The sequence below is a fragment of the Leucopleurus acutus genome (genome assembly GCF_964270905.1).
Source record: "Leucopleurus acutus genome assembly, chromosome: 4".
NCBI classification, from domain to species: Eukaryota; Metazoa; Chordata; class Mammalia; order Artiodactyla; family Delphinidae; genus Leucopleurus; species Leucopleurus acutus.
In genome coordinates, this window is record NC_139146.1 from 14,062,102 (window position 1) to 14,074,623 (window position 12,522).

Consider the following 12,522-nt stretch of genomic DNA (forward strand, 5'->3'; position numbering starts at 1 on the left):
AAATTGAGGCTCAAAGAAATAAAGTAACTTGATAAAGGTTATGGACTTAGTATGAGGCAATAGTATGAGGCAATACCAGGACTCAAACCATTTATTATCTGTCCAACACGAGAACTCTCAGCCACTAGGATATGGTGGCTCTCAAAAATAGCTTGCTGGGGCTTCCCTGGTGGTACGGTGGTTGAGAGTCCGCCTGCCGATGCAGGGAACACGGGCTCGTACCCTGGTCTGGGAGGATCCCACATGCCGCAGAGCGGCTGGGCCCGTGAGCCATGGCCGCTGAGCGTCCGTGTCCGGAGCCTGTGCTCCGCAGCGGGAGAGGCCACAACAGTGAGAGGCCCACGTCAGCTTGCTGTAATTTAAGGATAAAATAAAACTAGAACAAAATTTCTTCCAAATAAAAATTACAGCCTTACTGAGGTGAATTTTCCCTGAAATTCAAGGATACTCACACCCTGAGAAACTAGAAAAAATACAAATATAAAAACTCAACATACAAACTGTTAACTTATAAAGATTAAAACTTGCTATATTTTAGTTGGAGAACACATTATATGTATTACTTTAAGTATCTTACATTTGTATGCCCTTAATATAAGTATCATACTTACTTCTCAAGTAAGTATATTTTCTGTAACTGGACATTACTTTAAAATTAGTATTAAAATTATTTAAAAACAAACTCTTTTGATGGGAATCAGGATACTCACTGAAAGAGAAGAGAGTCTGAAATATAGAATGAAGGAAATAAGGAAGAATCTTACAGTAAAGGGTCTGAGTTGCTGATATGTGTATTTTTTTAATGTATTTTCCTAGTTTTGTCCACTGAGTGTTCTAGAAGCAATGACACCCCAGTAGCAAAGCAGTATACCCAGCATCCAGATCTTGCAACAACATGGATGAATTTCAAAAACTACAAATGAAAGAGCCAGGAGACAGAAGAACTCTTATTTACACAAATGTAAAGAAAAGACAAAATAAATCTCTGCAGAATCAGAAAAATGCTCTGGTTTGGCTGGGCAAAGGGTGAGGGGATGGGGGACTGACTGCAAAGGGCCACTAAGGAAGTTTTTAGAGTAATTAACTATATCTTGTTTGGAGCAGGCTTATACAGTTTTCAAAACTCGAAATGAACACCTAGTAGCCCTGCATTTTACATCATGTTATTTACACCTGAATTTTAAAAAGAAAAAGAAAAATCACCTTAAAACTTTGCTATGGGCTTAAGTTTTTCAAAATGTTTTGGAAAAAGACCACCAACAGTGTTCGCTGGTATGTGAAGCAAGTCAAACTCTGAACAGCAGTAGTTTTAATTGGTTCAATATCTTGGAAAAACGTTTAGCAGTATTTACAAAGGTAAGCTCGTATATATATATATATGTTTGTATACACACACACACACACACGCACATAACCTGTTACCCATCAATTTCACAGAAAAATAAGTGCATATGTCCATCCAAAAATATGTACAATAATAATGTTCACAACAGTCACATATTCAAGCTGTAAAGAACCCAGATGTCTATTAAAAGGAAACTGAAAAGAGTTATATTCATACAATTGAATACTACTGCAAAATGAAAAATAAACAACTGTCACACACAACAACAACATGGATAAGCCTTACAGAAATAACAAGCAAAAGTCAGATATAAAAGGTTTCAAATAACTTTGATTATGTAATGTTTAAAAAACAAGATGAAGGACCTCTCTGAAAAGCAACTACTTTGAGGAGAACAGTGATTCAGACTAGGAGGGAGTACAAGGGAGCTCCCTGGGATGTTGAAAATGTTCTATCTTAATCCATGTAGCAGTAACACAAGTATGTACATAGGGGAGAGTCATTCTTAATCTTGTAACTTCTAATATACAATGTATAAGTTATGTCTCAATTTAAAGAAAAATTTTCAGGAAAAAATTCAAAGTTCTTTATATATAGCTATTGAATGATCTTCCAATATCTGCTGTTTTTATAAAAGGAAGGGGTATAACAATATATGTAGTAAAACATGAACTATCTCAGGAAGAATACACAAAAAAGAAGTAACACTACTTGCCATACCAAGGAAGGTTTAACTAGTTCACTGTTGGTGAAAGATGAGAAGGAAATTTTTCACTATATACCCTTTGAATCTTGAATCACAGGGAATTAATTCCCTACTGAAAAGAAAAGAACAAAAAAAAAACTCAAGAAGAAAATAAAGAAAACAGAAAGGGGGAAAGTTGTGACTCAGGCCTTAAAAGACTCATACAAAAACTTAAAAGGCTCACAGCATACACAAATTAAGGAAAAGATCTAGACAGAGTTAGACATATTTTTACTAAAACCAAATCTTGGTTATCTTGAACTCCTAAACAATGAGCTACAGTATACAGTCAACATTTCTGGGTGTCTGAGGGGTTTTTTCCTATTATTTTCCATTATTTCTATTATATTGTACTATAACTATGTTAAGTGATAACACTGCAATAGCCATCATATTACAATATACATATGTATCAAAGTAAAAAAAAAAAAGGACAGAAAAAGAGTGCAGTAAGGTGAAAAACAAATGGGAGAGGAGGAAACAGATTCAGTAAGTTTAGCTGTGTAGACACACTCAACCAGAGTAGATACGGGTGTTAGCTAAAATATATTTTGCTTCTTTTGATAGTTTTTTCAAGACAGTTAAGACACTGTCACTGCCAGGCACTGCCATTACACTGCCAGACACTGCCAGACACTGCCATTACACATTTCATACTCATAACAACCCTATGAAGTATGTATTGTTGCAACAATTTCCACTTTACAGAAGTCTCAGGACACTGCCTGAAGTCACAGAGCTAGGAGGATATGTATGCAGGTTCTAAAGTCCATGCTCTAAATCAGTATGTTTATACTGCAAAGCCTAATGAAGCCTTACCTTCTTAAGGGAAAAAAAGACATCTTTCCCACTGTAATAAGTGGTAGGTACATAATGAATGTTAAGTGAATTCAGACCTATGCTATTCTAAATCACTATGCTTATGTGTTTCTATGTTTCACAGTACTAGTATTTCTTACTGTAAATCAGTCACTGTGGTGACTTCACTGGTGGCACAGTGGTTAAGAGTCAACCTGCCAGCGCAGGGGACACGAGTTCGAGCCCTGGTCTGGGAAGATCCCGCGTGCCGTGGAGCAACTAAGCCTGTGCACCACAATTACTAAGTCTGCACTCTAGAGTCTGTGTGTCACAGCTACCAAAGCCCCCGTACCTAGAGCCCATTCTCCTCAACAAGAGAAGCCACCGCAATGAGAAGCCCACGCACCACAAGAAAGGGTAGCTCCTGATCACCGCAACTAGAGGAAGCCCATGCAGAGCAGCAAAGACCCAACGCAGCCAAAAATAAATAAATAAACTCTACAAAAAAATATCAGTCACTATGTATTAATAATGCTAACCATAATGGTAACGCAAAAATTTTTTGTTTTTTTTTTTAAATATCCTTTCCCGGGCTTCCCTGGTGGCACAGTGGTTAAGAATCCACCTGCCGATGCAGGGGACATGGGTTCAAGCCCTGGTCCGGGAAGATCCCACATGCTGCGGAGCAACTAAGCCCATGCGCCACAACTACTGAGCCTGTGCTCTAGAGCCTGTGAGCCACAACTACTGAGCCCGCGCGCTACAACTACTGAAGCCCGCACGCCTAGAGCCTGTGCTCCACAACAAGAGAAGCCACTACAATGGGAAGCCCACGTACCGCAACGAAGAGTAGCCCCCACTCGCCGCAACTAGAGAAAGCCCACGCACAGTAACAAAGACCCAGTGCAGCCAAAACTAAATAAATAAAATAAATTTATTAAAAACAAAAAAAAAGAACACAACTAGAAAGCCTATTTTAAATTAGCCTTCTTTATACAGGAAAAATTCTCAAAATTTAAATTTAATTTAAATTTTAATTTAATAATTTAATACATGCTATTTTATGGCAACCTGAAGACTAAAAGGACCAAGAACACCCAAGAGTGTTCTAGTTTGTGTTGGGGTTCAACCCATCTAAGAAGGATCAGGTTAAAAATAGGTGGAAACATCATTAAGTAATCCTTTGAGGGGTCAGACATTTATTTGGGTTTTATAAAATGGCAAAAAAGCCTTGAGATATAGTCTAAGCCTTAGGTAACTACAGATTGTTTTTGCTTTTTCCTTAAAATTGTTTAATAGACTTTATTTTTTAGAGCAGTTTTAGGTTCACAGCATGACTAAAGTACAGACTGTTTTTGTGTATGAAAAATTACCTCTAAAATGAGATTAATGTTTGTAGTGAGGGCCTGAACACGGTGGAAACCAGCAATCAGGGAAATAGGCAAGAAACCTTGCTCATCCATCTTTCTCCTAAGAAAGAAGTCCCGTTCCAAGTTTTCTATACTGAAGTAATATTCACTGAAAAAAGAAAGAAAGAAGTAAATATAAATTTCATCAATTTATTCAACAGAATATTAAAATGTCTATGGCTTATAATATCAATTGTTATAAAACTATTTTGATTTATTAATAACATTATATACATTTAACACAACATACATAGGGTAAATATAATAACAACAAAACCCTACTGTTAGTAATTTCTCTTACACAGGTAGAAAGAAATTTAGAATACTATCTTCCCCAAAACATACTTCTCTGTTAGATCAGCTTTACCCAGGTATAAACAATTAACCATACTTTAAAACAGTTCAATAATTAACTTTTTAATGAGTCAATTAAGTGAAAAATTTCATTTCAAAGCTACTTGAACTTGCTTCATTTAAGTAACAAAGTTAAACACATCAACAGACTACCTTCCAACTTTTTCCCATCACTGAAAATAATGGTATATTGGAAGTATTCTTTGTCAAGTTTACAGAGTAGTTTGTTTTCTAAATTGGCAGGGTACTGACATTGTTTAATACTTCTGAACCCTAGCATTCAGTACAATGCTTAGTAAAAACTGAGTGAATATGTGGGCACAGATGCACACAATTTTATATTTGAATGGTTCACTATCTCCCCCCTTAGAGAGGCAGAACTATAAAAGACGTTAAAAGTGAACGGAAGGGCTTCCCTGGTGGCGCAGTGGTTGGGAGTCCGCCTGCTGATGCAGGGGACGCAGGTTCATGCCCCGGTCCGGGAGGATCCCACATGCCGTGGAGGGGCTGGGCCCATGAGCCATGGCCGCTGGGCCTGCGCGTCCGGAGCCTGTGCTCCGCAACGGGAGAGGCCACAACAGTGAGCGGCCCGCGTACCGCAAAAAAAAAAAAAAAAAAAGTGAACGGAATACAGTTAAACAAAGAATATCTGCAACACCATGAGGTATATATATGGGCAAAAAAAATACAGAAGCAACTTATACACCTTAATCTTCTCTCTAGGAAAGTACAGAGAGACGTGTAAATGAACAAACTGTATCATCAACGACTACAAGTTCCAAGAGATAAAGATAATATGAAGAATACATATAATAATGGCATTTGAGAAACACATATTTAAATTACAGCCTGCATATAAAAAAACACGAGAACAAGATTCTAGAAAAGCAGAAGAGGATAAATAGGGGGAAATGTAGAAAAGAATAATACAAAAGAAATACATGACATCAAATGATATGGCTTACAGTTTAAAAATCCTATACCGTTTCCAAATCACAGAGCAAGTTTTCAAAGAAGGGTGGCAAATGATAAGAAAGCACGCCAGCTCATATTTGGGAGTAAGGTTGGGTAACTCAAGATACCCTTGAATTATTTAGGTCAAATTCTAACTTTGAAGAAATAATCACCTACAACTGAAAACTGGCTTTGAGCTACCTTTCACTGGGTGGGAAAAATGTCTTATTTTAGAAATGGAAATACCCAAGTTGCTTCTTTATACTCTGATATTTATCCAACTATCAAAGTGCAAAGCTCCCTGAGATCAGTGAAATTCAACTGACATCGCAGTAACACTAATAAATCATTTACTCTTCTTAAACACTAAAGAAAATAATTGAAGTCTTGAAGAAATTAACATTTTGATTTTTGTTATGCCTCAAAAGCCCTTTTCACAGTGCCTGGTATGTGGTGGGCACAGAATACATCTGTTCTGCTTTCTGTTACACTTCAAAAGCCCTTTCACGAAAGTGGCTAAAATGCAGTAGGCACATAATACATACGCATAAATTCAAAATTTTCAGACATTAAGACATGTGATTTAAACACAAAAGTGTTCTTAGACAAAAACTTCTCTGAATAATTAGTAAGATGCCTTTTTAATCTAGTACTCTGTGAGAAACACAGTATCTAAATAAATTCATAAATCACTATTACCTATAGTATACACTTTTTAAAACTTCTAAAGGGCTGCAAACATACTTATGTCTAAATCTGAATGCCAAGAGACTGCCCCAGATAAAAATAATCAAGATCTTCCATTTTTAATATCCTGATATCAAAAATGTCAAATTATTAACATACATTTTCAGTTAAAATGATTTTAAGAACTCAACCATCCATAATACAGTTAAGCCTCCTACTTCAAATTATTTAGCATAATATTCCTGAAGTACAAGAAGTTTTTCAGTAACTTCTCAAAGAGGAAAATCCAAACCCTAATGAATAAGCCTATGTATGTTTGAGAAACCTTAAAGACACAAAGTCAAAAGCATGACTCCTCAAATCCAGATGTCCACTAATCAGAGAACAGTTAACAGTGAAGAGCCATTCTAAACCTGGTGCTCTAGTACCTGCCAAAAACTCTGCTGCTAAATAATAACAAAAAAAGGAGTCATGCCCAATGCCATGTCTGATACTTTGTTCAGTATCCTAGGGGACATTATCATGTCCTACCTTAGAAGCTCTGGATTCTACACTGCATGATCAGAAATTTTGTCAACACTGAAGTAGCTATGCTCCTCCCTCACTTGTATGAGCACATTGGAGGCCGATTATCCTGACATGGAGTTGCATGTCCACTGTCAGGTCTCAGAAGGGACCTGGCAGCAAGAGTTACAAAGGAAGACAGGAATAGTGTTTTGAAGTTGATAGCCACATGCCAGGCACTTTCTGCCCATAAAAAGGCCCTTTTCTTCAGCGTTTGCATCAACTGTAACAAAAGAAGCAAGAATAAAATAAACAAGTTGCTTCATATTGTAAGCCAATCAAATCCACCATGAAGGCATCCCAGGAAGATGCCTGGTTAATGCTGATGACGATATTATTTTCTATTAATGGACTAGGGTCCATTTTCTTTTTAAAATAAAGGTGGATGTTTTAAAAATGATTATGGGGCTTCCCTGGTGGTGCAGTGGTTAAGAATCTGCCTGCCAATGCAGGGGACACAGGTTCGAGCCCTGGTCCAGGAAGATCCCACATGCTGCAGAGAACTAAGCCTGTGCGCCACAACTATGAAGCCTGTGCTCTAGAGCCCACGAGCCACAACTACTGAGCCCACGTGCCGCAACTACTGAAGCCCACGCACCTAGAGCCTGTGCTCTGCAACAAGAGAAGCCACTGCAATGAGAAGCCCACGCACCACAACAAAGAGTAGCCCCCGCTCACCACAACAAGAGAAAGCTTGGGCGCAGCAACGAAGACCCAACAAAGCCAAAAAACTAAATTAATAAATAAAACTAAAAATGCTTATGCCTTTTCAAAAATAGCCTTTTTCCTTCCCTTTATAAGGATAAAAAAAGGTTCAAATTTCAGTAAATTAGTTAGGCACATCACTTGGAAACACTTTTCTCACCACTATATAAACACACTATTTAATATGCAAAACATCCTACACAATACTAACAGGCAGAGGGGTTATTTTTTGCTTAAAGATAATACAACAAACTAATATTCTCCTAAACTTCAAGTTCAATATTCAGAAAGCAACTATTACAAGAACTAAAATAAAAAGTCTAAAACTAAAAAAGATTAGGTAGTCTCCTTTGAATACGTGTCACAAAGAAAGAGAACTTAAAAGTTAAAAAACAAACTTATGATTCTGAAACCAACTGTTATAAAAGTCAGAAGATGTCACCATTTTTTGCCATTTATGTTCATTTGCAAATTTTAATATAAACATTTATTTGCAAATAAGCTAAATTTCACTTGTTCAATTTCAAACATATGAAGTAGTTTTATATTCTTAATTTAATCATTCATATTCTGCCGTGACATTTTAACTAATATCCTTTAAGCAGAGAAGTACCTCAAGAGAGAAAGGAGTCTTATATAAATAACAACATGAACCAAAAATAAATTTTTTAAAATACTTTATACATGCTCTACTAACATTTCCTAGAAACAAAATATAAAATACTATTAATATGTTCTAATTTTACTAATAAACAGCTTAGAAAATGTGTTATATTATCAGTGTTGTTAAAGTTTGATATTGCAATGGATTTTCCTGCCCCATCTCTTTATGTCTGATTGACTTACATTTGGCGTTTAATATACTCTTTAAGCAATGCTTCTTCCACAGGATACACCTGTACGCCTGTACCATCATCATAGTAATACATCATACTGGTATTAAGTTCTGTTTGAAATGGTTGACCAGTCCTTTCACCATGTTCTTGATAACCATATGAATAATCAAAGTTCACTTGATGTAATAAAGAAAAAGAAAAATGATCACAGATTGAAAAACAAAAAAAAAGAAATAGTTACTATAAAGACAAATCCAAAGTGAAGTATCTCAAGGGGTAACAAACAAATACAAAACCATCTTTATTATCAGACACGTAAAATCAGTTAAAACAGTATATGGGATAGTGGGAAAAACAGACGACTTGCACACTTTTTTCAGTGTTCATTTAATTTAACAAAACAAAAAATCAAGTCTCACATCGAGGATTTCCTCTGCCTCGTCCTCTTCCCCGTCCTCGGCCTCTTCCTCGGCCTCTAAAGGTACCTCGGATATTACCACCCTCACTTCTCACACTGGAAACTTCATCTTGATCATCTCTCTTTTCTCTTTCACGCCTCCAACCTTTTTTAAAATAAAAATATTTTTATACATTCCAATTTGCAACTATGAAAACATGATTATCTTTATGAAAACATGGTAACCACCCCTCCCCACTTTGTAACTAGTTATTAGTAACCAGTCATTCTTCAGAAAGATACAAACTTAAGAGATTCCATAGGAATTTGTCAAAATGTCTCTGGCATAAAAGACATCTTATGTATTGACATATAAAGAAGATATTCTGATAAGTGACATACTAAAAAGATAACGAGATCATTTGCTAAAACTGTACTGTTAAAAATTTAACAAGTTCCAAGACAACTGAGTTTTGTACTATATAAAACTCCTAAAAACAAAAACTTATTTTCACAATAATACTTATTTTCACAAATAGGAATTTTTTTAAGGAAAGGGTGTTTCTATTTAAGTAAAAGACATTTCTTTTAAAGAAAAAAGGAAATGAAAACTGGGAGAAGATATCTGCAGCACAATATAGCAATTATATCCAGAATACATATAGAACTCATACAAATGTCTCTTATGCCCTCGTGTATCCTCTCTCTCTCTCTCTCTCTCTCTCTCTCTCTCTCTCTCTCTCTCTCTCTCTCTCTGTCTCACACACACACACACACACACACACACACACACACACACACACACACACACACACACACACCCCACAACCAAATAGGAAAAAATCATTAAAAGACTGGCGGGGCAAACAAGGAAATGCAAATAGACAATAAAAAAACGGTGCTCAGCCTCAGTGGCCTTGAGAAATGCAAATTAAGACAATGAAAGAGTATTTTTTTATCTCTGTCCCAGTCTGAAAAACATTTTAAGGTCCCATAATATCAATATTTTTTTGTTTTATTTTTCTGTTTTGTTTTTTCCTTTTTGGCTGTACTTTGTAGCATGAAGGACCCTAGTTCCCCGACCAAGGATCGAGATCAAACCTGTACCCTCTGCAGTCCTGCAGTGGAAGCACAGAGTCCCAACCACTGGACCGCCAGGGAATTCCCAATAGCAAATGTTGACCAAGACAGAACTTTTGTATAATGCTGGAATAAAAACAAGTACATTTCAATTTTGAAAAACAATTGGAAACAATCAAATAAGTAAAGGTATGCATACCCCAGAGACCAGGGTTTTTCAACCATGGCATAACTGACATTTTGAGCCAGATAACTCTTTAGTGTGGAGGCTGTCCTGGGTACTGTAGGATGTTTAGCATTATCCTTGGTCTCTACTCACTAGATACCAGTAGCAAGTTTTAGAATTTTAAAGTCATATTTTGTGGACAATTGAGTAAATATAACCATTGACTGGATTTTAGATGATATAATGAATTAGTGTTGATTTTCTTAGATGCTCCATTTTCTTGGGACATCAGTGCTGAAGTGTCACGATATCTACAAGGTACTTTCAAATGATTCAGCAGATGGATGAATTAAAGATAGCAGAGTGACTAAATCTGGATGGTGATTAGACAGGGACTCACTGTACGATGCTTTCACAGGACAATATGCCTTAAAAATTATCAGACTTAAAAGATTTCAGTAGAAAACTATAAAAGCAAATGCTCAGGGAATTCCCTGGCGGTCCAGTGGTTAGGAATCAACACTTTGACTCTCGAGGGCACGGGTTCAATCCCTGCTCGGGGAACTAAGATCCCACAAGCTGCATGGGGTGGCCAAAAAAAACCAAACAAACAAAAAACACAAATGCTCAGCCAACTGCTTCCACATATCCTCCTGTCCTCTTCTTTCTGAAACTTGAACAAACCCTGCTGAAATAATGTATCTGGGGAATGATTTTTTTTTAATTAATTAATTTTATTTACTTATTTTTGGCTGTGTTGGGTCTTTGTTGCTGTGCATGGGCTTTCTCTAGTTGTGGCGAGCAGGGGCTACTCTTCGTTGCAGTGCGCGGGCTTCTCATTGTGGTGGCTTCTCTTGTTGCAGAGCACGGGCTCTAGGCATGCGGGCTTCAGTTGCGGCACGCGGGCTTCAGTTGCGGCACGCGGGCTCAGTAGTTATGGCTCACGGGCTCTAGAGCACAGGCTCAGTAGTTGTGGCGCACAGGCTTAGCTGCTCCACGGCATGTGGGATCTTCCTGGACCAGGGCTCGAACCCGTGTCCCCTGCATTGGCAGGCAGATTCTTAACCACTGAGCCACCAGGGAACTCCCTGATGGGACACTTTATGATGGATGGATAAGGCTAACAACACCTGAACCAACTCAACTGCAACACAATCTGAAAGTAAGATACCCAGACATTTTATTCCTACTGCTGTTGACACAAACACACTATGAAATATTCCTACCAAAAGAAAAACAAAAATAAACTGGATCTTAACCAAACCTCTAGTTATTATTGCCAGTTACACTTAGAAAAGACAAAGGAACATGTTAAGGAGTATCACAATAAAGCATTTAGCCAAATCCAAAATATGGGAAATTCCACAAGACATATGACCTAACATATAGCAAAGGAAAGAAACATTGGTGGGACTTCCCTGGTGGCACAGTGGTTAAGAATCCGTCTGCCAATGCAGGGGACACAGGTTCGAGCCCTGGTCCGGGAAGATCCCACATGCCACAGAGCAACTACGCCCTTGCGCCACCACTACTGAGTCTGCGCTATACAGCCCGCAAGCCACAACTACTGAGTCCACATACCACAACTACTGAAGCTGGCATGCCTAGAGCCCGTGCTCCACAACAAAGCAAAGCCACCGCCATGAGAAGCCTGCGGACCAAAAGAAAGAGTAGCCCCATATCCGCAACTAAAGAAAGCCTGCGCGCAGCAACGAAGACCCAACACAGCCAAAAATAAAATAAATAAATAAATTAAAAAAAAAAAGAAACATTTGGCAATTTCTTATTACGTTAAATATACATTTACCGGGAACTTCCTTGGCAGTCCAGTGGTTACGACTCCACGCTTTCACTGCAGGGGGCATGGGTTCAATCCTTAGTCGGGGAACTAAGATCCCGCATGCTGCATGGCACAGCAAAAAAATACACACACACACACACACGTTTACCATACCACCTAACAATCCACTCCTAGATGTTTACCCGAGAATCTAAGACATATGCCCACACAAAGGTCTGTACACAAATGTTCATGGCGGCATTACTCATAACAGGCAAAAACTGGTAACAAGCCAAATATTCACCAACATGAATGGATAAAGGAGAATATCCATTCAATAGAAAACTATTATGCAATAAAGAGGTAGAAACTACTGATATATGGAACAACATTGATGAATGTGAAAATCATTATGCTGAGCAAAAGAACACAAGAGGATATAACTTATATTACACAGTTCAATTTATATGAAATTCTGAAAAGATAAATCAAATCTGACAGAAAGTAGACTCGTGGTTAGGGGACTTGACAGTAATTTCAGTGTACTTTAATATATATAATTATTAACTCAGTAAAGTTGACTTTTTAAAGAATGATCCAGAAACCACCCAGAAGAGGCTTCCACTAGCCAACTCTGGGACAATTTGAGCATCAAATTAAACAATCATGATAACAATTTCAACCACTGAAAACATAAGAAGC

At 37.5% G+C, this 12,522-nt stretch overlaps 1 protein-coding gene across 10 annotated transcripts in view; it reads right to left on the reverse strand.

Moving 5' to 3' along the window:
• Positions 1–12,522, reverse strand: part of LARP1B (La ribonucleoprotein 1B) — a 128,204-nt gene that overhangs the window by 95,868 nt on the left and 19,814 nt on the right. For 5 of the 10 annotated variants that reach the window (XR_014326181.1, XM_082838621.1, XM_082838617.1 and 2 more), the window contains exons 6-9: positions 9,896–10,000; positions 8,817–8,960; positions 8,408–8,573; positions 4,262–4,406 (exon numbers count right to left, since the gene is read on the reverse strand). Coding sequence is in view for 9 of the 10 variants with exons in the window: in XM_082838621.1 (XP_082694747.1) it covers positions 4,262–4,406; positions 8,408–8,573; positions 8,817–8,960; positions 9,896–10,000 (560 nt within the window). In the remaining variant the exon portion in view is untranslated. The remainder of the gene's footprint in view (positions 1–4,261; positions 4,407–8,407; positions 8,574–8,816; positions 8,961–9,895; positions 10,001–12,522) is intronic. The other 5 variants (XM_082838622.1, XM_082838624.1, XM_082838623.1 and 2 more) reach the window with 2 other exon arrangements.